Raw genomic sequence first — 26,198 nt, 5'->3', positions numbered from 1 at the left:
CCAAGAGTGCTACTGTTTAGTATAGGAAGAACAGGAATAGGGAGAGAAAGAAAGTTTATTGAGTCTTCAATTGATGTAGCACTTATTTCAGTTTATTTTGCACTATAATTAATTATAGTTAACTTTATTTTTACAATGTTTTCATTGTCAGCTTCTAAGCTGCACATACGTTTTAGAGGACAAAGGAACGTGTGAGGCCAGCAGGCCTGCACATGCTCTGGACCACAGACTAGAATTCCCCTTTTAATAGTAATGCACGCACACTCACACAAAGTCTACAGTCTGGATGTGAATTACGAAACGTACATATACCCATTCAGTGACTCATCACTGTCTGTATCCCATCATGCACTGAGGGTAAACCCACCTGCACATGATAAAGACCTGCTTGTTCTCTCGGTGTGCATAGGAGTGTGTGTGTGTGTGTGTGTGTGTGTGTTCTTTCAGCATTAAGAAAGGAGAAAAAATGGAAAAAGACACACTTTGTCTTTGTTCACACTGCACAAAAATCTGATTTGTTTTTCAAGTCTGATCTTTAGGACTGAATATTTGCACTGTTATTTTTTTATCAAGCGATGAAATTGTATCTGTTTGTTTGGGCAGTGTAGTCAATATCCAATCTTCCATCGGTTCCCATAGTAATGACTTCATCAGCGTGAAGAAAATGTCTTCTACATCAACTGATAGTAGTTGTCAATCTATCGTGTTAATCTATCTATCTAGCTAGCTAGCTGGCTTGTTGGCTAGAGCAGCCCACACCTTAACACAACGGCTCAATGATTTCATTTTACGGCTCAATTACAAATTTTTGTTTTGAACCATGGGCTGAAGGAAAAGAGACACAAAATTATCATTACCATGGCCGTCCCATGAGTTTGTGCGGCCCTAGGCAAAATCGTGACAATGGGCCCCACCATTGCGAAAATTGTCAACTTTAAAACAAATCTAGAACCACTACAAAAGTGATGAGTGTATTTTTTTAAAGAGAAAGCACTAAAAATAAGCACTTTGTAGCTCAGACAAATAATATGCCTGAGAACTTTTTTTCCCAACATGCAGATGTGTTTAAAATGTTCATGAAAGTACAAGGGAAAGTGTGTAATTTAGGTGCTGTGACAAGTCAGCACTTCTTCACTATTTCTTTAAGTTTTTTAAGATTTTAATCATCTTTCAAAAATTTTCTAAAAGTGCAAATAAACAAGGGCCTCAGCTGATATGGAGTCATAGAAATGTATAGTTACGTTTAGTGTAGTATACTAGTAAAGATAGGGTTTGAAATGAATTTATTGGCTCACCAGCCACTGTGGATCACTTTTGCGCAAAAGCACACTTCATTCACCCTGCACAGATGTGTGTGTTAGTTATGAGAGGCATAAATACCATTTAATTTGCTTCTCCAGCGGCTCCGAGTTACCTGACATTCATAGAATTTTCAATGCAGGAAAAACCCTGAAAAGGTCACCCGCCAAAGTGGCTGGTAAGAGTGACAGAGTTACCTGCCGCTGTCGATTTTTACCCACATTTGGCGGGCTGGTGGGTGCCCCTGTTTAAATGTTTCTCCGCTCAGTGTCTCTTTCTGTTGGTGCTTTCCCGGTATCTGGAACTTTGATTACAGCAGTCTTAACCAGCTGTGTTCTAATGAGATACTGTGATATTGCTTTAGATGTGGTGTGTGTTTGTGTGTGTGTGTGTGTGTGTATCAGGTTTCACTATATTTTTGAGTGCCACATTTTTGAAAATGTCCTCACTAATATAGTGAAACTTTTTTCATTTTAGGTTGTCCTCGCTTGTAAATAGTAAATAAATCGGCCAAATCATGTTTAGTTTTAAATCTACTGATGTGCACAGGTTTCTGTGAGGGTTAGGTTTAGGGTTAGGTTTAGGGGATAGAATATATCTTTAGCCTGCTATGAAATCAGTGGAAGTCTATGAGATGTCCTCACTAATATAGTGAAACAAACCTGTGTGTGTGTGTGTGTGTGTGTGTGTGTGTACAGGCAGCCAGCCATCATAAAATGAGCAGGTCAAAAGTGATTTCTATTATCACTATCACAAGTGATGTGACACTGTTTTTTGGGCTAGTGTATATCCTTGAGGGGCATGTTTGGTTTCTTGCATTGTTACCCTTAAATTTTTTGGTGCTGTTTTTTGCTAATGCATTATTTGAAAAGGTTTTTTAATTAATTAATCAGATAAAATGCCTTTATTTTATGGCAGATGCTATTTGCACCGCGGGGGAAATAATGGTATATGCTATTTACACCCCAGTGCAAATAGTGGCAGATATTATTTGCACCCCATCCCTGGTGCAAATAATGGTAGATACTAATTTCACCCTAGTGCAAATAGTGTCAGATGCTATTTGTACCCATATTTAAATACTAACATACAGTATGGGCATCACTGCGGTGTGTTTATTGTGTTTATTTAGAGTCCCACAGACACACTACATTAACCCCTACCCCTAAACCTAACCCTAACCTTACCTTAGGAAAAATAATGTTGGTTTTACTACAGTAACCATAGTTTAACCATGGTATTTTGTTGTAAATTTACAGTAACCCCAAAATTAACCATGGTTATATTACCACCATATTACTGTACTAACAGTTTTTTTGCCAAAAAAACATGGTTACTACAATATTACTATAGTAATACAGTGATGCAATCTACACACAAGCGATGCTGAGCTGCAGGAACGAGTGTGAACAACAGTCCCCGTCTCCGGATCAAACTTTCTCTGCACTCCCCGACATCCACCATGACTAAATCACTGTGATGAAATCAACATTTATATTCATTTTTATCCATTATTTTAAGTAGTATTAAAGGGAGTATTAAGAGTGGAAACAGGAAATCGGATGGGGAAAAAGAGTGGGACAAAAGGCGGATTCGAAACGGGGTTGCTAGGACAACAGTACACATTCACACCGTCTTTACACCCCACGTCACTGCAGCGACATCTATTGTTTTATTTGTCATATATTCCTGTGGTTTTACCAGACTATTGGGGTGCAAATAGCTGCACTGTGTGGCAGATGCTATATACACCGGGGTGCAAATAGACACTCTTTTATTTTAGTGCAAAAACACTAATGCACTGTGTTCAATTGACCTTTTTTTGTATATATATATATATATATATATTTATATATAATTACAAGTTAGTGGATACACATGCCATAAAATACCATTGAACCCTTGCTTCAATGGGAGTCTACGGCAGAGGCGTGTCTCATTGAGTTCAGTGGAGCAAAGGATTGATGTTCATTGGACAAGAGGTTTCTATAGTGAATGAATCTTACACACCGGCTACTGCAAAATACGTGGGGGACCCCTGCTCAGATGGCTATTTTAGCACAGAGAAAATAGGATGTATTTGACCAAAATTCCCATTTTCTTCAGCAAGCTAACTAACACTATACTACTGCTTAGGAGTCGCGACAGACGCAGGTAATCACACAAACTCAATCGCTCATCCTCCCTCTATATACATTGTATACAGTATTTCTCATTTATATAATCCCATTACTGCTACTGCTCTTTTAAGAATCATTTCTCATATCTATATGTAGTATGTCAAATAAATATGGTTAATTTATGAATACAAGTTAAAATATCTAATAAGGTATATTCTATCAAAATTAAGATTTTCAGAAAATTGTATTATGCTTCCTGTCTTTTTCGCTACTTTTGGTTGACAGATGCATTACAGGGTTATACATGTCCTGCCTCTGTGGTTGCTCTCAATCACTGCAAACAAGCATAAAGAAACATCTGAAGTGTAAAATTTAAATTACATTTGCAGAGAAGAGAAGAGAAGTAGTTGACTGTGGCCGTGGTCTTTGACAAAGGCTGGTGGAATGAAGCCTCCCTCGCCCCCTTAGTCTCTCTCTTTTTCTCTTTTCTCTCTCTCTCTCTCTCTCTCTCTCTCTCTCTCTTTTGCGTGGTTGAGGAGGGGGGGCAGGGGGGTGTTAGTGGGACCAGCCGGTGACCTCAGACAAAAAGAATGTCGCATTTACTCAGACCTCTCTCTCTCTGTCTCTCTCATTTTGTGTTCAAATTCTGTGCCCTCCATAGACATTTGTCAGCCCCAGAGATCTCGGTGATCTTCATTTGTTGTGTTTCCACACATCTACAAACATCCTTACCTTTCACTGCTGTCTCACTTATTAAAAACGATGCCTTATTCTCAGAGATTTCCACCTGAACTGTCTTAAGAAACACTAATTAGAGTTTTACATTTTATGACGAATATTTGAGCAGTGCTTGCCCATGCAAAACCAATTGTCATGTGTGGTTGCTAAGATGTTCTGAGTGGTTTTTAGCAGGTTGCTATGTGTTTGCTAGGGTTTTCTAGATGGTTGCTAGGGGGTTGCTTATGGGCCACCCCAAACTCTCTATGACATTCTTTTCTGTAGTTATGACTCAGTTCCTTTTTTCAATGTAAGTGTATGGGATTTGTCTCCTGTATAATTGTCTTACCAGGCAAGTAAAGTATAATAACACACCTCCTCAACAAGCCACCTGATTATCATCCATGTCTGTAGTGCGAATGGTGCAGGATGACTTACATGGCAAATTTGAATTCTGTGGTAAGGGATTAGTTCAAATCACTAACCCCAAATATGAGCCCTAGAAAGCACTACTAATTAGTAATCTTTCGCTCTGAATTACATCGCGTTTTATTTTCCCTGGCGGGCCGCTGGCTGTTTGAATGTGGCTAGTGCATACATTTCAGGATGTTGAAAAGAAACTGGATGTCTGCCGTAAATTTAGAGGCAGCTCTGTAGGACGGGGAAAGGGGCAGATCAGACTGATTTATGAACTCTGTGTGTTTGTGTGAGAGATAAAAAAAGAAAAAAAAACACAGTTTTGTGTTCTTTTTTGTGTGTGACTACGGTACATAGAACCTACTCTCGTTTAGCCAGACTTTCGGCATAAAGTCTAGTCCACATTGCAGCTTATTTTGACCAAAAACTGCCCACTTAGACAGGAAGAGACTGTCTGACCGATAAATCGACATACATGTAAATCGACCAACTACAGTTTGCTTTTTTACAAGCTATGGGAGGTTGGTTGATCTGAAATGGGATATAGCTCAGAGAGAAAAGCTAACTGGATGTCTTGTTCATGTGCAACTAATGCTGCATTCATGGGAAAATCAGAGTTTTTAATTTCCTACTTGGAAAAGTGCAAAAGAACGACATTGAAGTCAGATTTCCAACTTTGAAGTCCAATTTTATGATCTCTGGCAAATCCAGCGAGTTGGTCTCCCTTGAAAATGTTCATTGTAACTCGATTTTGTTTTTTAGCAGACTGGTAAAAACAGCCTGGTCTAAAAGAATCATGTTACTATACCTACATTTTTAGGGAACACTTTATAATAACTTTCATTAATAAATCATTAGCAAACATTATATGATGCTTAACAGATAATTAGTTAATGTATATTCAAATAGTTAGAAATATGGGAAAATGCACTTGTTAATGTTTACTAATGAATTTAACTAACATTAACTAATGATCTGTTAAGCAGTATGTTATGTAAATTCAAATACCTAAAAATGTTATAAAGCTTTCATTTAAATATGGCTTTGCAATTTTTATCATGTAAAAACTATTTTAACAAATGTTATATAATGATTATCAAATAGCACATTTATATGTTTTCTGGATGTTCCATTTTCGAGCAGGTTCCACCGATCTTGTAATAAACTGGTATTAAAATTTTAATGAATGAATTGAAAGAAACTGCCATTTAAAATGACTCAACAGCAGTTGAATTTCTGGTCTGGAAGTGGGCGGTCACTTTTTTCCATTGCTGAGATTGTGTGATCTCTGATTGGTGGATCCATGAAGGACCTTGCTTCAGTAGGATTGTGGGTAGTGTAGTACTTCACCAGGAAATTCGTCTGTTGGGTTCGTCTGTTGTCCAAATATCGCGACTCGCGATCACTGAAACACCGCTTGTAATAGTCGAATATGTTTTTTTCCAGATTTTGAAAACATCATGGATGAAATCAGCCATTTCACTCGCTCGGACAACTACAATGATTTTTTTTTTCCTTTCATACAATATTTATTTCCTTTCGTAAAACTGCAGATTGTCAATTCATATACACTTACATCGCCCTGTTCCTTACACACTGCTGACTTATGACATCTAAACACATTTACTATAGAGCATGACTTGTAAGGCGATACATTTTAACGTTTGCATTACATAACCAACTACATTTACAAGTGTGTTTAAGTGCGTATAAAGTGTGCATTAGCTCAACTGATAGTGTTGCACTAGCAATGCAAAGGACCAGGGTACCTGTCCTGAAGGCCACACAAGTTGGCATGTGAGTCGAAAGTGTCATTGAAGGCCAACAAAATGGCATGGTTGCTTCAGCAATTGCATTTTTCATGTAACATTCTATTTTTGTGACACTATATATAACATATTTGAACAACATTATTGCCCTACTGTAGTTTCCTCTCTATATTTATCTGTTGTATCTTATTTTTTATTCTTATTTCACTGTTTACGTGTATATGTTTGTATGTACTGTATATGTCGTATATGTATATTTTTTTGTTTTCTCTTTGCACTGGAAGCGTCTGTCACCATGACAATTTCCATGTGTGTGTGTAAGCATACTTGGCAATAAAGCTCATTCTGATTCTGATTCTATGGGTTAGGTTCAGGGTAGGAATGTAGGTTTTGTTGATTTAAAACTCGATAGAGCATTAACCTTAAAAACCACATCTGTTTGGACGAAAATTTAACCAGCTTTTAGTAACACTCAGTGGACTTTTCACCTCGGAACTGGTGTGATACGTGTAAGAAACCACGTAAAATCATTTTGCAAAAGAGATAATGATCCATGAGCTCATGAGGCTGAATAAAATCCTATGCATCCTGAGTCACGGTTAATTGTGTAAAAGCAGCCAATCAGATTGGAGCTTGTCATTTGGAAAAGCTCTTGCCATTTTTAGTGCAATATGCATCTGACAGTCATTAAATATGTGGGTGAGTTGTGGAAATGGACGTCTAGTCATCTCAGCATGTGTCTCTCATTACACAGCTGTTCAGCTCCACATGCATCAAAGATAAAACATATTCTGTTCAGTCAATCATTTGATGATGCCAATTAAAAATAATTGTTTGTTTGTTTTCTAAGCTGTTGGTAAACTTGCAACATGCAGACACATGGAAATTCTTCATGGAATTGAATGTTACGTTACACTAATGTGTAGGCTGAAAAAGATGTTATCGGCATGATAACAGCGTTTGGTTTTCTTTCATCAGGGCGGAGGCTACGAGGGAAGGCTTTCTATAAAATTGACGGAAAGGTTTACTGTGAAGAGGACTTTCTGGTAAGTGTGATAAGTTTAATTCGGTCAAAATCATTAAAAACATTTAATAAAATTTTCCATCTGTAACTGATGTGGTTGAAGACTTAACTTGATGGTGATGATCTGTCATTGTAGACACATTTACACACTCTAATGTTGTTCTGTTGAGCTCATCCAAGACATTAAGCTGGAGTCAGTGCTGAATTAGACAGAACTTATTTATTTTATCTTGAATCTTAGTCCAGCTGTAACGCTACACCAGCCTTAGTATAATCATGACAGAGAAGCTGTAATCCTTTGCTTCCTTCTTTGTTTCCTGGAGGGGTGGAGGGATAGTTAAATAGTATTGAATAGTGGTCATTAGTGAATGGATGGATGGATGGATGGATGGATAGATAAATGGATGTCCAGAGATGTCCACATTTTTTAACCCTCTTGGGGGAACAGATGCTGTAGCTCTGCCCACTTCCCCATTTCACTCCAATTAGACATGATTCTGCTTAAAGAAACACACACACACACACACACACACACACACACACACACACATCAAGATAGATGAGAAGATTCTAGGTCCATCCTTTCGAGACCAACTACCTGTTATTGGATGTGACAACAGCTTGTGTGCTGAAGTTTCAAAGTCATTGTTCTATACAATTCTTAAATGCAAATCATATGATGACAGCAGTTCCAGTGTTTAGTTTAGCTGTCCAGAGATTCTCTGCTGGCTCAGAAACAATATCGTTTAATGTGATGGTCATGATGCAGACCGATATCAGCCAGGACGTTTAATTGCCCAATATTTTGAGATTATTGACATTGGAAGGCATTGGACAAAAATGTCATGTGCACATAAATTAATTCAGTGTAGTTTTTTTACTTTAGTCATCATTTTGTCTTTTGATGGTAAAATGTCCTATAAACATAGTCATTATTTTGTCATGTCATATTCATTAATTTGAGTCCATTTTGATTATATGCAATTAAAATTTAGATGAAAATAACATATTTTAAACAATAAAATATGGTAATGTTTAAAATGGCAAAAACATGCCAAAATACTCTAAAAAAAAATTACCTTTCACTATCGTCAGATTTACTCAACCCTCCCATGTTCATATTACTCTAAAAATTCATGTAACCAGTTTAATTAAATTAACTTTTGTTGATTCAAATAAAAAAGAAGAATTGATTCAAATAAAAAGTATATTGTCAGCTTTACTTTATCCATGTGTGTTGGGACAGCATGAATATTTTTTGTTTAGTTAACTGAAACTAGGCAGAGGATTTCTCTAGTTCCCAGCATGTTTTGCATGGGACTCAACAGGGAGAGTAAATGTAAAAAAGACCTGTTAGTGTTTAATGTTGTGTTATATTGAGATTTAGAAGAATTCCTGTTATGTTTTGGGGGTTAACATCATGGTGAAGAGTGGAGTTTGAGCCTAGGTTGAGGACCAATACATTTTGAGTATTCTACATACAGTATTGCTTTATCCACTAAGCAATTGCTGTGCTAACTATCGCATAGTGACCTGAAGTTGCACTCAGTAGTGCTTCCCACCAGCATGTATCTAGCCTGCTTACATTTCCTGTTACTGGCTAGCATATAACTAAGAGTTTCACTAAAGTTATTTTGACTAGTTTTTGGGTTTACTTGATTCAGTTAGGTTCCCTCTACTTGATGTATTTAAGTTGATATTACATGGCATTTTTGTAAGATGTAAGACCCTCTCCCCCTACCCCCTCCCCATCCAACACAGGTCTGTTTATGTGACAGACCGTGGAACGCACCACCACACAAGTAACCGGGGGTCCACCAGATGGTCTGTCTAAAGTGGTCGAGTGGGGGTTTCCTGGTATTGATCAGTCCCTTCCAATCCCACCTGCTGGTCCTCTCTCCTTAATTAAAACACACAATCACACAAACACACATACACCAACACATAGTTGAATAGAACCTTTGAACGAGCAGTGATGTCATCAGTAGGGAATGGAACCTAGCTTCGCGCTCGGACGGAAAGTTCCATGTTGTTAAAATCTTGTGTTGCCTTTGCCCCTCATTTCCATAGAGTGCATGTATGAGAACATCCTCACTCTAATGGCTGTGTTCCAAACCATTGTCACCCTGGTAACCAGGTCAAAACCCTTTTCCAGGACAGATGGCTCCCCTCGGGTCATTTCTGGACTTAAGGCGCCTGCAACCTATCCAGCATATAAGACATCTGAAGTATTAGATGTTCTTAATCTAAAGACATTTCAGATAGAGTTGATCATCTAAACCTCACAAAGTGCACCAGTCTACAACCGTATAGCTATTTGAAACTCTACCAGACAGTGTGAGCGGTCAGCCTATTAATCCATTTGAGTCCCAAAGCTGTGGGAAGTCTTCTCAGGAATTGTGCTGATGGTGACAGTTATCCTCAGCTAATGTCTTAAGTGTTTAATCAAGTCCGCCTCTCTTTCTAAAGAGCTAAACACCCCAATAAGACATTACTGAACCTCTCAGCCCAGAGAGAGCACCAGCGCCCCCTAGAGACTGTGACTTATTATATTGAGAATGTTGAATGAATGGAGGAGGTTTTTAGATTGACATTATTTTTAAGATGTGGCATCAGTGTCCTGTGGTGTGACATCCCAAATTCCATCTAGAACAGTTTTAAAGAATATTTTCTAGTACTTTTATAGGCAAATTATTATACATGCATTTTAGTAACTTCATATTAATTTAGAGACTACATATTTGTTCTTTTAAATACATTTTAAACACACCAGGACTTTTAAGTGAACTGCAAAAAGGTTAATATGTGATTAAAAATGGTTGCAAACTTTAAAACAATCATGACCAGTCACAGCACTGGTCTAAAATATACACTTTCCCCCTTATATGTTCTTATGTGGAAAAAGTGCACGTTATTTGTTAACTACACACTTGCATAATGTTTGTATCACATGCGTGATAACTTACTCTCATCTAGGGCATGTTAAAGGATTAAAGGAATATTCCGGGTTCAGTACAAGTTCAGCTCAATCGACAGCATTTGTGGCATAATGTTGATTACCACAAAAATTAATTTAGACGCATCCCTCCTTTTCTTTAAAAAAAGCAAAAATCAAGGTAACAGTGAGGAACTTACAGTGGAAGTGAATGGTGCCAATTTTTGGAGGGTTTAAAGGCAGAAATGTGAAGCTTCTAATTTTATAAAAGAACAAATAAAATTCTTTTATTTAAACTCATGTATTATTTGAGCTGTAAAGTTGTTTAAATGGCCATTTTTACAGTCATTTTACCCACTGTCTACACCGGAAGCGTCCGTTCACGTGGCGTGATGCAACAGCTTGAGGCTGTCTACACTGGACGCGTCGACACGGACGTTCTTTTAATTTGTGTAGTAGCACCAGCGCATGCAGTGCAAAATGCAACGGGGACACCTGTTTATTGTCGCCGCGCCCCAACGGACGCTTCCAGTGTAGACAGCATCATTGATTATAATAGGTTCTATGGCTTTTGACACGACACGACGCTTGCGTCCGGTGTAGACAGGGTGTCAGTGTTTTAGGATTTGTGGACATTACATCGTCATGGCAACAAAGTTGTAAAATTGGCTATAACTTTACACAGAAAAGGTTAGTAAATGATTTTATTACACTAAAATCATGTTTACATGCATATTGTTTATGTCTTGTGGCTATACTTTTGAAAAAATTAGTATTTTAACGTTAAAAAATTGGCCCACATTTACTTCCATTGTAAGTGCCTCACTGAAACCTCGATTTTTGCTTTTTTTTTTTAAAGAGTAATTTTTGTGGCAATCAACATTATGCCACAAATGCTGTCGATTGAGCTTAACTTGAACCCAGAACATTCCTTTAAGAGTGATCAAAATATTTGAAAAAGCCAAATATCATAAGTTCGTGAACTTCCAAAATTACATAATGATTTTTTTTTGTTTGTTTTTTTGTAAATCGCAGTCACAAAGCAATAATAATAATAATAATAGTAGTAATAATAAAAGTTGTATCTATATACTGTAGCATCTTCCTAAAACTTAAAGTCGCCTTACAGAGTCAGAAACGAATGTGAGCATAGGACAAATCAAATATTAACACAATTTTACATACAAAAGGAGTAAAATAACCAAGATATTGTAATAGAGAAACATAATTTAGAGGGAAGCAATTATACTGTGGATACAAAGCAACTGCTAAAATAAAGCTATAAAACATGTACAAAAAATCGAAATACCAAAAAACTCGAAATTAGATTGAAAAGGGCTCATGGACCTGATGCAGGAAAATTACACAGAGAGAAATGAAGTGCTTTCAACAGAGCATTTGAAAGATTACATGAATGTGAAAGACAACACTTGCTGTCAGACATGATCCTACAGCTGAGCTGTGGTGTTTTCTTCCATAGTATTCCGGATTCCAGCAGACGGCGGAAAAATGCTTTGTGTGCGGTCACCTCATCATGGAGATGGTAAGAAAATGTTTTACGAATTTTGTTTTACAAGTTCCTTCGCTGCATTGTCTGTGTCTTGATGCTTTTTCATGAGTAATGTTTGCTAAGGAAATCATCACTGCTGCTATTGCGCATAATTAGGGTTCGTAATTTGAACAAACCCCAGACCCTAAGTATTAAACTTTGGCGTGTAACTCATCCCGCACCATTTATGCTCCTGATTATGCTTGCGTTGTGATGGCGAGTTTTACACAGGAAAGTACCATTCACATTTTCTTAAGAAAAATCAATTTTCTATTGGGAATTTTGAGGGGAAACCTCCTGTAAATGAGTCTTTTAAAAAATGTGGGTGACCAAAAATGGGTTTACAAAGCTTTAGCCTCTTTGTTTACGGCACATACAACCGTTCATCTGTGTGTGTGTTGTAGATCTTGCAGGCGCTGGGTAAGTCGTATCACCCGGGCTGTTTCCGCTGTGTGGTGTGTAAGGAGGGGCTGGATGGAGTTCCTTTCACCGTTGATGTGGAGAACAACATCTACTGTGTGAAAGACTACCACACGTGAGTGTCATGTTCATTAAAATGTTCACAGTGTTGCGCATGGTCAGCAAAATCCACATGAAATACAATTTTAACAATTCCAGTTCAAACCATTTGTATGTGGTCTAATATCTGTTTTTTATAAATGTATTTTCAGCAGTTTCAGACACAGCATATGTGTCAATATGTGAAATACAATAAGTCCTTTGATTCTTATGTTGTCTCGAGTTCAACACCGTGGCAAGATGTCATGATAGACTTAAGCGGAGACTCGGTACTTGCAAAATTACACTGTGAGCAGTCAGTCTTAAAGATCCGATTTAAAAAAGACAAAACAGAATTTGGCACAGTGTGAACAAAGCCAAAGAAGCCTGATAATGACATCAGCACAATAACATCCCATACTAGTGACCAGCATCCAAAGTACAACATATGCTGGAGAGACCCAAAAACCTTTAATCTTTAGATATTTACTACATAATTCATATTTATAGTATCTATGGATTATGTTGTTTGAATTCTCTTTGTATTCACAGGGTTTTTGCTCCTAAATGTGCCTCGTGTAGCCAACCCATCCTCCCGGCACAGGTAAGAGTGTTTAAATACAGTGAAATATTAGACTGATGGAATATGGGTCAGTGACATGACTCTCATTATTATTATTTTTTCCTTATTAATCAAATTCAGACAAAACTATTACTTAAATACACTTCTTCTATAATGAACATGCTTTCAGTTTCTGAGTCATTTTGATATTTCATCAATAATGTGTAAGTTGTGTAGCCATCCAGAGACAGTCAAAACAATTGAGGTCTCAGTAAAAGCAGTAATTCTTGAAAAAAGAAATGTATTTTTTTTTTTAAATAATATATAATAAGATAAATACTGTATATAAAAATATGAGGACTGTCGATTTAATGTTATTATTAAGTGTGATCATTTATATAAAGAATAATGTGTTAAAAAAATTAACACAATTGATCATGCCCCCGGACCGTAATAAGAAATGTACACCTTCATGTCATGAGTCTCAATCAGCAGGGGGCAGTAAGCACAACTCCATCTAAACACCAAATGTGCAGCTGTACAGACAACAAACTACACCTTTCTATTTTGTTTGTTTGTTTGTTTATTTTTTACAACAAATCACACTTACTGACAGCAGACAGCACAAGATGAGGACACGTTCTTGAAACAAACACAGCTTTATGGAGTGCAACATCGAATGCAGGGTTCTCGCAATCCGTTTTTCTAAGTTTCAAATTATGTTTAACTTGGCACAGTGTCCCAAAACGCTGTGTTTATGACGCAAAGCAACCAAAGTGAGATGCTCAAAGCGTGTGTCTGACGCATATGTGCACAGACGCGTCTACCGTAGACAGAATGACGAATTCAATAGCAAAATTGCTGTGGACTGTAGGCCAATAATAAGCTTATGTTTAATAATATGGAAATAAACAGTGCATTGCCTTAATACATGCCATAAATGCTTTTTAAAAATAAGTGAAGCCAATATGAACACAAAGAGTATATTTCTACGAACTTGACACGCTAGATTTTTAAAAGATTTCTCGTTTTTGTCATCACGGACATTCTTATTTGTCAATGACCTATGTATGTCAAAGGAGATAGACTGATGTAGCACCTGTCAGGAACGTCCTGACAGAGACTGACTAACTGTGTGTGTTCATAGGGTTCAGAAGAGACCATACGAGTGGTGTCCATGGATAAAGATTACCATGTGGAATGCTATCACTGTGAGGTAATTCATACTATAATTGAATCAGTGCTTATTGTTCAAGAATGCTGATCCAAAGTTTGTAGGTTCAAACCCAACTAAAGGTGACCTGGGGACAGGAGAAGTCATGGCCTGATTAAAGCGTGCCCAGTGAACAACATCTAAAGCTCCAGAACTCTAAAGCTCAGGAGAATGCATTGCAGTTACATGAGATGTTTTTGTTTATATTAGTCTAGGGATCTGCTATAAATGTGCATTTATATTATGAATCACTGACTAAAGTTTGTGAGTTACAGTGTTGACTTACAGATACTCAGCACATTCTCAACTACCCAAAATTCAAAGACTTTTTAAAGAGACTTTTCACCAAAACAAAAAATAACATTCTGTCATCATTTACTCACCTTCATGTTGTTCCAAACTTGTAAGTTTTGAAATTGCATCAATGTGATCATATTAAAGAAAATGAGTGTGTCTGGTTTTTACACAGGATTGTGGTTTGCAGTTGAATGATGAGGAGGGGCATCGCTGTTACCCTCTCGAGGGGCATCTGCTGTGCCATCGATGCCACCTGCACCGGCTAAAGATCACTATTCATGCCCACCCACCCCCAAGTTACCCCCTACACGTCACCGAACTGTGAACACATGGAGTCGTGCTGAAGATCAGAACAAAAACACACTGATGGGTGGAGTTTATAGCAATACTCCTGCCCCACGAGAGAGAGAGAAAGTGGAATTCAAGACAGAAAAAGCGTTTGTCACTCCATTAAACAATTAACAGGGAAATCTATTATGTCTGTTAAACTGTTTCCACTTGATTAGGGTTTACTTGACCAGTTGGCGAGTTTGCAGTCATCTTTCCATTATTTACATCCCCCAGTCATCTTCTCCTCTCTCGCTTCGGTCTCATTTGCTTTTTCGAGGGGTTTTGACTGCATTCATTCACACAGATGAGAGAAAATGGCTTACGCCTGGCAAGCCGAGGGCCATGTGGAACCAACGCATGGTCAACACCACTGCCGCGGAGGAGTGGACGGCGACCTGTGCCTCTGTTGTTCCTCCAAACACGACCTCTGCCCGAGACACTGAGTGGCAAACAACAGCACTGAACACACACAGACTGACATATGACTCCTGTGCCTTCATTACGAATCCTGCTTTGAACACGTCATCACCTCAGTCACTGCCTTTGAGATGCACAGTTTCTGTGTGTGTGTGTGTGTGTGTGCGTGTGTGTGTGTACATGAAATGTGCCTGCTCTTTTGTGCCAAGCTGCCTGGGCATTTAAAAGATTAATTAACAGAAAAATTTAAATTATGTACTCAACCTCATGTCGCTGCAAACCTATATATATATATATATATATATATATACACACACACACACACACACACACACACACACACACACACAGTGCTTTGAAAAAGTATTTGCCCCATCCTGATTTCTTCTGTTTTTGTGTATACAATATATCATACTAAAGTGTTTCAAAAATTCAAACAAAATCTAACATAAAACAAAGGCAATCTGAGTAAACATAAAAAAGAGTTTTAAATGATATTGTTATTTATTGAAGCAAAAAAAGTTATCCAATACAAACTGGGCCTGTATTGCCCCCTTAGTTACTAAATCCCCAAATCTATGAAACTGCATTCATAATGGGGTTCAGCTGGACTAGACACACCCAGGCCTGATTACTGCCAGCCCTGATCAATCAAATCAACACCTAAATAGCATCATGTTAGCAGCATGAAGTTGGCTAAAAGGTCTCAGCCAGTAGCACACTATGCCAAGGCTGGAAGAAATTCCAGAAATGATGAGGGAAAAAGGTGATTGAAATACATCAGTCTGGCTAGGGTTACAAAGTGATTTCAAAGGCTCTGGGTCTCCAAAGAACCACAGTGAATGCCATTATCTCCAAATGGAGAAAACCTCACACAGTAGTGAACCTTCCCAGAAGTGTCGGACCTTCTAAAATTCCAAAATGAGTGATGACTCATCCAGGAAGTCACAAATAAGCCAAGGACAGCATCCAAGGAACTGCAGGCCTCACTTGCATCAATAAAGGTCACTGTTCATGACTCCACTATCAGAAAGACACTGGCCAAAAATAGTATCCATGGAAGAGTGGTGAAAACCACTGCTAACCCAGAAGAACATTAAGGCTCGTCTGAATTTTGCCAAAACGCACCTCAATGCCAAAACACAGATGATCCTCAAACCTTTTGGGAGAATGTTCTGTGGATTGATGATTCAATAGTGGAACTGTTTGGAAGACAGGGGTCCCGTTACATCTGCCGTAAATCAAACACAGAATTCCACAAAAAGAACATCATACCTACGGTCAAGCATGATGGTGGTCATGTGATGGTGTGAGGATGCTTTGCTGCTTCAGGGCCAGGACGACTTGCAATAATTAAGGGAAACATGAATCCTGTTCTCTATCAGAAAATCCTAAAGGAGAACGTCCGGTCATCAGTCTGTGAGTCGAAGCTCAAGCGCAACTGGATTATGCAGCAAGACAATGATCCAAAGTATAGGAGTAAGTCCACCTCTGAATGGCTCAAAAGAAGCAAAATGTAAGTTTTGGAGTGGCCTAGTCAAAGTCCTGACTTGAACCCGTTTGAAATGCTGTGGCAGGACTTTAAACGGGTAGTTCATGCTTGAAAACCCTACAGTGTGACTGAACTAAAGCAGTTCTGCAAAGAAGAGTGGGCCAAAATTCCACCACAGTGTTGTGAAAGACTGATCTTCAGTTATCTGAAGCGTTTGGTTGCAGTTGTTGCTGCTAAAGGTGGCAGTTCGTTTTTCACATGGTTGATATAGGTGTTGGATAACTTTTTTGCTTAAATATATATATATTTGAAAATTTTATTTTGTGTTTACTCAGGTTGCCTTCGTTTATGTTATATCTCATTTGAAGATCTAAAACAATTTAGTATGAAAAATACACAAAAATCAGGAAAAGGGCAAATACTTTTTCACAGCACTGTATATATATATATTTATATATATATATATATATATACATATATATATATATAATCAAATACATTTATATGGAAAAGAGAAGCCAGGACATTCTTAAAAATTTAATGTTTTTGTGTTCCACTGAAAAAAATAGCAGCATATGGGTTTAGAACATGAGGGTGAGTTATTATGCCTTTTTCATTTTTACATGAAGCGCTGATTAAATGCCTGAACTAGTGGCAGCAGTCGGCAGAACATTGGTGGCACAAAAGTGGCTTAGTTCACTAAACAAAGTGGCATTGTGACGCCACACGAAAAGTCTGCTGCACATAGATGGACTATTTTCACAAATGTATATTTTGCATATATTTCACATTAAGTACATAAATGAGATCTCTCTGGCCAGGGTCAGAGAGGTCATTACGATCTGACAGCAGCATGAACGGGGTTCTCAGTCCTGAATTCCGCTTTCTACGCTCTTCAGACTTAGGTTTGTCTCTGGACGAGCACTGAAAACCGCAGAAGCGTTGGGTGCCTTCCTGCCTTAAACATTGCTTAACATGGAGCAGACATACCTTTTTATGTCTCTCAGGAGACCCTTAAGGGACTCTAGAGGTGGGCTGATGTGTGCAGGGGTGAAAGGTCAAGCCTGGATGTGCTGGACTCAACCAGGCCCATGAGAGACCACCTGTGTTTGTCCTGCAGTGAGTTTGTTTTTGTGTGTGACACTGTGTCTTAACCAGGGACAACACGACAAGGGACAGGACGGGGTTTTTTTTGTGTGTGTGTTTTTTTTTAGAGTGCAACAGTTGGGCTCCAGAAGTAAAAATCTCATTAATTTACTCAACAGGTGAATAGATTTTTATTGATAACTTATAAACTTTAATTACAAACCTACTGAGCTCTGAGGTTGTTAATGGTATATGCTTCCACTGAAGCCATTATTTCACGTTTAATAGTGGAATTTGCGGTGAATAACTACACCACCCATGATCCTGCAGAGAAAGATTCACCAATCATAGAATTGCGCTAAACAATGTGCGCCAACAGAGCTCTGCAGCGATGTTGGTTTCCCTACACTCTCAAACTACTTACTGGATATATTTGTATATATCTGAATATTTTGCAAAACGTTTAAAATATATTGTTTGTATCCTTATAATCAACTAATTTAAATTAGTAGTTTCATATTTTTCCTTTGATTTTTTATTTGATTGTCTTTTGCAGTGCTTCATGGGATTGTAGTTCATTCCCTCATTAAAGACTTTAAGTACACAGTCTCGTACTTTTGTCAGATTTTTAAATTTTTTTTTTTTTTTTTTTTTTTGCATCAAATCAAAGTTTGTTATGTTTTGACTCACCTCAGATCTGGTTGGTTTGGTTCATAAATCATGGCTTAAAACACTTTTATGAAGTAGTTTTTGAAATCCCTATGGAAAAAATGAATGGGCAAAGCACTTCCGGAAACAAGACGGCTGTAAAAGTGGGTGAGCACTGTTGCGATCTATTTCTGTGGATGCGTTGGGATGTCCCATAGTGAAATCTGTTTGGTCCTAGGATTCCGAAGGATCATGGAAAACCTGAAAATATCAGGGAATTTTAAAGTTGTGATTTCTAGACCTGGAAAAGCCTTGTAAATTGATAAGATCTTTAAAAGTCATGGAAATTTCATTAGTCATTCATATTTTTTATAGTTATGCTCAGCTCAGAAGTATTTCATTGGCTAGAAATTGCTCTTTGTGAGCATGATCTCTATAAAAAATTAATATTAGAAATCCTTATCTAGTTATTACAAAGGACTGGAAAATAAATGAATTGGTTTAAAGGTGAGGGAACCCTGTGGTCCAAAATACTGCTCCACTGTATACTGTATATTAAACATCAAATATGTTCTGATTGTCTGTGATTGTGTCACATCATACAGTATTTTTGTGTGGACAAAAAATTACTCGCCGCTGGAATCTTGTTATGTCCTACCTGGTTTGGACGCAGTGTGTGTAAGTGGAAGAGAGGGTCTGTGTGTGTGTATACATGTTCATGTACACCAGTGGCAGGACCACCGTGTGTCTGTAAGTGTATGTGTTTGTGTCTGTGTGTTTATAGCGTGATTGTGTATGTGCAGACCTGCAGCAGCCATGAATTGCTCAACACTGCTCTCTTACAGAACAACTCTCTTTCTGTGTCCCAAATCGTAGAAAGCTGTTTTGCTGTCTACTGTCTACATAGGCAGTTGTCTTCTAAAGGTGCGTTCACACTGGTTTAGTGACCTGAAGTCCTTCATTTTCTTTGCGAGTTGCCAGTTCATGGCAAAATGTTGCAGATGCGGCAACGTTTAGCATGCATGTGATGCCTTAAAATGCTGTGTAGGCAGCTCACTACGTTTGGGAACAGAGCCTGTGTGTGTTTGAGTATGTGTGCACATATACACTCTCTTGTTACATACACATCTACTCTAATACTACTGAATTACATACAGAAACAGGCAACATTGGTTTCCCCTGACCTGAGTGACTTGTGAGAGATTTCTTGAAATCCAGTGATTCATATCTGCAAAGCAGACTGAAACTCTTCTGATTTAACCATGTGAAAATGTGTTTTGCTGACTGATTACTGAAGCACATAAAGTCATTATACCCTTGTTTTTGGAAAAGGAGGATTGCTAACAGAATAGATTGTAAGATTTAGTTAAAGGAACATTCTGGCTTAAATGCAACTTTTACAAGCTATATCTGGATAGCATAGGTGGCATGCTGCCGATCACTACAAGAAGTGATGGTGACGCATCCCACGGGTTGGAAAGTCAAACAAAAAATGTGCTGCGCAGCTATGTACTTACAGTGGAAGTCTATGGGACAAGTGTGTACTGGTTGGCCCATAGACTTCTATTGTAAGTGCATTTGTTTGTATTTTTACAAACTGAGGTATGATTTGAAATTACTGTCTGTGGTAATCAACTGCATGAATGTTCAATATAATGACAGAATATTTCTTTTAAAAAAGAAATATTCAGATCATTTTCAGATCATTCCCAGAGTGTATCGTTTAATAAAAATGCGTAATACTTTTCTCCACGTTGTCTTAATCGACTTTTAAACGTACTACTATTGCATAGCACAGCGCTAGAGTCCATGTAAATAAACAGTTTAGAATGTATTTTCTGCATCTATCAGAGATTCCAATGAACGGTAGATTTCTTTCAGTTAGTTCTTTTAAAAAAAAAAAAAAATGCACATTTTATGTTCTGTTGCATCACTTTTTTTATCATACAATGTTTTGATTTCCTAGATATTTCATAAAGAAAAAGCAAAGTAGATTTATTTATCTAAACGTGAAAAGTTTAAAGTTATTTAATGTATGAAAAGTCGGGACTTATCATTTAAACGTAGATTTATGTAATCTGCTTTTTAAATAAAGTGGTTTTTGTAGTTAACTTAAACAGTGTGACTGTGACTTTATTTGTTGTTGGGTCATTCGACAAAAAAAGATGTTTATATTTCCAACATTTACTTTTGGTCTGTCCAAGTATGGACATTTTAATTTGATTTTATATTTTAATTGACATAATATATTATTATATAATATTATATATATATATATAAAGAAAACATTATTTTGTTTACCCCATGTATGTATAAACCTTGTTACCAACTTATGTTGCTATGCCTTATTAAAATAGAATACTATTCTATTAATCAGAAACACTTAAAGTGAACTCTGACAAAAAGAACTGTATGTCTCCTTTAATATAAAATCAATGTATTTTTTATTTATTTATTTTTGACAGAAGGGGAATTGTCAACCCTATTACTGTAATTTTATAATGCTATCAGTTGGTTGTTGAATAATGGTTATTTGTAGAAATATCCACTTTAAATTCTCCTTTTGATAAGCACCATGAGCTTGAGTAAAAGGCTAGTAGTAGTTAAATTACCCTAAACTGGCAACCCTGTTACTGTAATTTTCTAAAGGCATATACCAATATACATTGATATATATTAATTAAGCTTGAGATGACATAATGCACATTTTAATACTTCTTTTTGGAATGGAAGTCACCCATTTCATAAAACGTCCCAGTTACATTTCACAATGTCTGATTACTTATCTTTCGTGAAGTCAATGGCTTGTTAAGAAGCGGTCAGACTAGAGTTTGTTACATTTACTTCCATTAATTGGTATGTGGATGTCACATCATCAGCTGTCTCTTCTCCTAGCCAGTTCACACGATCCTCATCCCCTGAATACTAACCCCTCACTGGACTACAACCCCCATCATGCATTGCCTCCTGCCATTATCTCTCACACCTGTTCATTATTACTCATTATCTGTGTATTTAAGCCCTGGAGTTCTAGCATTCTGTGCAAAGTCTTGCCAGTTCTTTCTCAGTCTGCAATTCTAAGTGTTTATCCTTGTTTTGGATTTTGACCTGTGCCTGTTTATTGTTGATTTTGCCTCAGAGTTTCTCCTTTTGGATTTGTCTGCCTCACTGGACTGCTTTCTGGTTTTTGAACCTTTTTGCCTGTTTGATCACACTATTAAACCTGCATATGGATCCTACATCTGCCTCTCAGTCTGATTTGTTACAGAAGACTTCGCCTCCAATGGATCCAGCAGATTTGTCGTCTTTACATAAGCATTCGATGATCATTCAGGTCTACTAGCCTCCCACCACCATCGGCTGGAACAACTCTCTACCACTATGGAAGAAGTATTAAGTTATTTACGGGCGGCTCCTCCCAGTAGACCCTCAGGGCTGAGTGATACTGCGGCACCGGTGGCCCCACAACCTGTATCACCTAGCACTCCTCCACAGTTGCAGTACTCTCATCCTCCACCTGGCTCTTCCAGGAAAATGTAATGGCACTCCTGGTCAGTGTGAGGGTTTTCTGCTGCAATGTTCCATATATATTGCTATGGGCCCGAAGAATGTTCCTGGGTATCTGCAGAGGACATTTTAGACCCTTCTCTCATTGCAGAATATCACCTAGCTCATCCTAATCGCCCTGCTCCCAGACCTAGAGGCCGACCCCCGGCAAGCCCTCAAAGGGGCCCTAAAAGTGGGGGTACTGTCACGTGATCTGTCTCTTCTCCCAGCCAGTTCACACGATCCTCATCCCCTCCTTTTGGATTTGTCTGCCTCACTGGACTGCTTTCTGTTTTTTGACCTTTTTGCCAGTTTGGTTACTCTATTAAACCTGCATATGGATCCTACATCTGACTCTCAGTCTGTTTCGTTACAGTGGAAGAGTGGAAACAACGCATTTAAGTTTGGTGAACAATAACCTGTGAATTTGTAGCGAAAAGACGTTCGACCATTTGAATATCTAAACGTCACAGATTAACCTGCTGGATCAGTACAAAGAATACAAACTTCAAATCTGCATGGTATTGCAGGAAAGTGGAGTAAATAGAATATTTTTAGCCTTTTGAATACACTTTTATCTTCTGTCGTCCATCATCAAGATTCCAGCAGTTTTGCATCAGAAATGCCTTGTTTTACAGTGGTTTCCTGTGGCATCTGTGGGTCCGTGTGTTTACTCGGCAGTGATATCAGTCCACATCAGTGTGTGTGTGTGTGTGTGTGTGTGTGCATTTACGCTGTAATCACTGGCCTGCACGCAAACACTCTGCTGTTAGGGGTATTCCAGAGAGAGACCCGCCACACCCTGATGCCTGATAAAGCTCTGTCCGAGATATTAGCCAACATCCGCTGCAATGTACTAGTTTTACAAGTGAAATAAAAAAAAAAAAGAGATGATCTGAACCTGATTTTGGTTCTGTGGTCTGTTCATTTATGTGACTGTTTGTTGTTGGAGGCAGGCATTTATTGTCTTAAAACATTCCAGTTTGTAAATGTGTTGTTTCAGGAGTCAATATGTTGAAATAAAAATTAAGACGTTTAAATGAGCAATATATAATAAAAAATATTAATTGTATTTATTCAGAGTTTCTAAGTTAATCTAGGTTTACATCTCAGTTTAATGGAATAATACAACACACTCGCAGCGAAATCGTAATGATTCGTACAACTTTTCTAAATTTGGCTAATTCATATGATATTGTACGACTGCACTCGTATGAATTCATATGACCTTCACTACAGCCAATGACATCGCTGGACATCATTTTCATCTAATATGCAACAATTATCATGTTTACACCCTCTACTGATTGGTTAGGGTTAGATAAGGGGTTTGGTAAGAGTATAAAATTAATAAGCATGTCCTTAACACCTCGCGTGCGGGACTCATGCTTACTTCCGCATTAGACATCCGGGCATTTGCACGTGATCAAATCGTACAAAATCATATGAAATAACCAACTCGGGTTGTATAACATGCAAAATGTTCTATGTATGAAAAAAAAATATAAATAAATATACATTTTTATAATTTAAAATATTTTGAATACAGTAAATTTCATAAATATAACCCCAAACATTTTTAAGATTTAAAGGTGCAAGTCTTTTCTGCGTCATTAGCAACACTGAACAGAACTGCAAAAATAAATGCTTGTTTTTAAATAGCTTTCTGAATAGGGCCACAGCTTCTGTTGATCAAACAAACAGATAGTCCCGCCCCAAATCACACCATTGGTTGAGTTAATGTTGCTGTGTTGGGCTGGATGGGTCGCTCAAAACAAACAGAGGAATTTGTATAGCACCACAGAGATACAGTGTTTACAATTTTTGAGAAAAATTAACTTACAAATGGCATACAGTTGTCTCCGCATACTACGCTGGGAACGTAGAAAGTATTTTAACACAAAAAAGTTACACAGAATTGCAAAAATACAGTTTTCAAACAGCTCACCCCTGTCTGCCATTGATCAAACAAATAGATATTCCCGCCACCAGCTTATGCCGTTGGTTGAGTCAATGGCTGTGTCTCGTTTGGAAGGCTGCGTCCTCCGGAGTTCACATTTGTCGGCCGTATACGTCATCGAGACTATCTCTGTTTTTTTTTTTTTTTTTTTTTGTCTTTTTCTTATTTTTTATCAATAATCAAAAATTTGTCAATGCCTTTTATGTATATGCACTTACATTTATACAATTGTTAACCTTTTTTGCATTCCCAATAAAAAAATAAAAAATAAATAAATAAATAAAATGAAACGAGACAGCCTCGATGACATATGTGGCCAACAAATGCGATCTTCGGCGGACGCATCCTTCCAAACGAGACACAGCCAAAGTTAATGTGTGGGTTTGGAAGGGTCACTCAAAACAAACAGAGCAATTTTTATAGCTACACAGAGACACAGTGTTTTAAGTTTTCGAGAAAAATTATCCTACAAATGGCTTAATTATAACTGTCTCTGCATATTAATTTGGGATAGGAGAAAGTTAACAGAAACACTGATAAAATTATATAATTTTCAGATTAATTTTTTTTTTTTCTCCCAAAAACAAATGTCTAACCAGACAAATAAAGCTATAAAACAAATATGAAAAATTTTGAAATTCATAAAACACATTTGAGAGAAAAATTGCTATTTTGGACAAACTTGAAAGTTACAAAATATTTAAGTTTAAAATATGTTTTCTCCTTTTGACATGTTTTACTGAATTATTTATGTATAAATAACTGGATTATTATAAAAAAAAAAAATCTGGAATGACTACAAATTGTACAAGTTGTGTGTGTGTGGGCAGGTTTAAGTGGTTTACGAGGACTTTTTTTTAGGTTACAAACTGGTAATTACAAGGGTATTATGCTATAAATTTCTAGTGTCCCCATAACTCGAATCGCTTAAAAAAACATACTAAATGATGTTTTATGAAAATCTAAAAATGCAAAAAAAAATTTTGTGAGGTTTAGGGGTAGGGTTAGGGTTAGGGGATAGAATCTAAAGTTCATACAGTATAAAAATAATTATGTCTATGGAGAGTCCTCATAATGATAGCTGCACCAACATATGTGTGTGTGTGTGTGTGTGTTACATGCTAAATTTTATGTCTTATATATTGTAATTAGCTTTATTGTCATATAAATATACTTTATGTTCCCATCCCTCTTATTTAAGTATTTACATTTAAGTCTATGATTACAATATGTTCATTGCCACTTTCCTACCAAAGTAAAGAAGATAAACTATGTTGAATTCATTAGCTGATTCATGACAATTAAAAGCCGGCAGACAGCTGCAATTACAGAATAACACTTCTGTCAATGAAGTTATATTTGGCTTTTTTACACTGTTGGTCTTTTTTAATTGTGTGGTTCAGTGTGCCTTTTATTTGTAACTGTTTATCTACATTCATAGATGTATTCTGGACATACTGTGCTATCAATTTATTGCCTAACATCTTTTGTGTTCTACAAAAGAAAGAATATCAGATGGATTTGAAACAACATGAGGATGAGTTAATAATGGCAGAACTTTTTCTATTCCTTTTAAACTGAGGAGGTAATAAACTTTCAGGAGTAAGAGAGTATATTTCTAAATCAGTTACACTTTTCGTTTTGGTGTGAATAACATGAAATCTGACTCCAGGCCAGTGCTGAAACTACGAAACAGGTTTTCTGACTACATTAGAGCTCTGGTCTTAAACCCCCAGGCCAGAAGACCACCCAAACACTCTGGACTTTTGCAGCATGATTTGCTCTGCCCACGCATTTCTACTGCACTTTACATAACTCAGTGAGCCGTGGGAACCCAGAGAGCATGTGTCAAGCGTGTGTGGTGTAAATCCAACCGTGACCCTGGGAATCAAAGCTCTGGACAGCAACAATGGCATTAGATGAATAATTCGGGGTTATGTGTAATGCAATAAGATGACTCCATATTTTTGTTGTTGAGCTCACTTCTTGTGACATGACAGATACTTATGGATGAAGGAGATCAGTGATTGACCTGGGAGAGATCAGAGGAGAGAAGTTTTCCATGACTTTCTGCTGTGGATAAAACATTTTTTCGACTGAAGTTTGAGGAAGGAAGCTACATTAGGAAGGATGAAATCTGTGACCCCAAAAGTTTGTGAAATAAAAACAGTGATGTTACCATGACAATGACTCTATCATATAAATTACAGTAAAGAGTACCAAAGTCCTAAAGAGTCTCTGAGAGCACGTAACCAAAAAATTAAAGGGATAGCTCACCTAAAGAATGACAATTATGTCATCATTTACTCATCCACATGT

The 26,198-nt window shown here is 37.4% G+C and overlaps 1 protein-coding gene across 1 annotated transcript in view; it reads left to right on the top strand.

Annotated features, from left to right (window-relative positions):
- The window catches only part of LOC127416591 (Wilms tumor protein 1-interacting protein homolog), a 39,108-nt gene extending 16,303 nt beyond the window's left edge, over positions 1-22,805 (top strand). The window contains exons 3-8 of the mRNA XM_051656016.1: positions 7,301-7,368; positions 11,762-11,824; positions 12,235-12,365; positions 12,881-12,932; positions 14,038-14,106; positions 14,573-22,805. Of these exons, the coding sequence (XP_051511976.1) occupies positions 7,301-7,368; positions 11,762-11,824; positions 12,235-12,365; positions 12,881-12,932; positions 14,038-14,106; positions 14,573-14,725 (536 nt within the window). The 3' untranslated portion in view covers positions 14,726-22,805. The remainder of the gene's footprint in view (positions 1-7,300; positions 7,369-11,761; positions 11,825-12,234; positions 12,366-12,880; positions 12,933-14,037; positions 14,107-14,572) is intronic.
- Positions 22,806-26,198: the final 3,393 nt, after the last annotated feature.

Source organism: Myxocyprinus asiaticus, chromosome 26 (assembly GCF_019703515.2).
Source record: "Myxocyprinus asiaticus isolate MX2 ecotype Aquarium Trade chromosome 26, UBuf_Myxa_2, whole genome shotgun sequence".
NCBI lineage: Eukaryota > Metazoa > Chordata > Actinopteri > Cypriniformes > Catostomidae > Myxocyprinus > Myxocyprinus asiaticus.
Note: the sequence above shows the minus strand (reverse complement) of the source record. Positions and strands in the feature narration are given on the sequence as shown.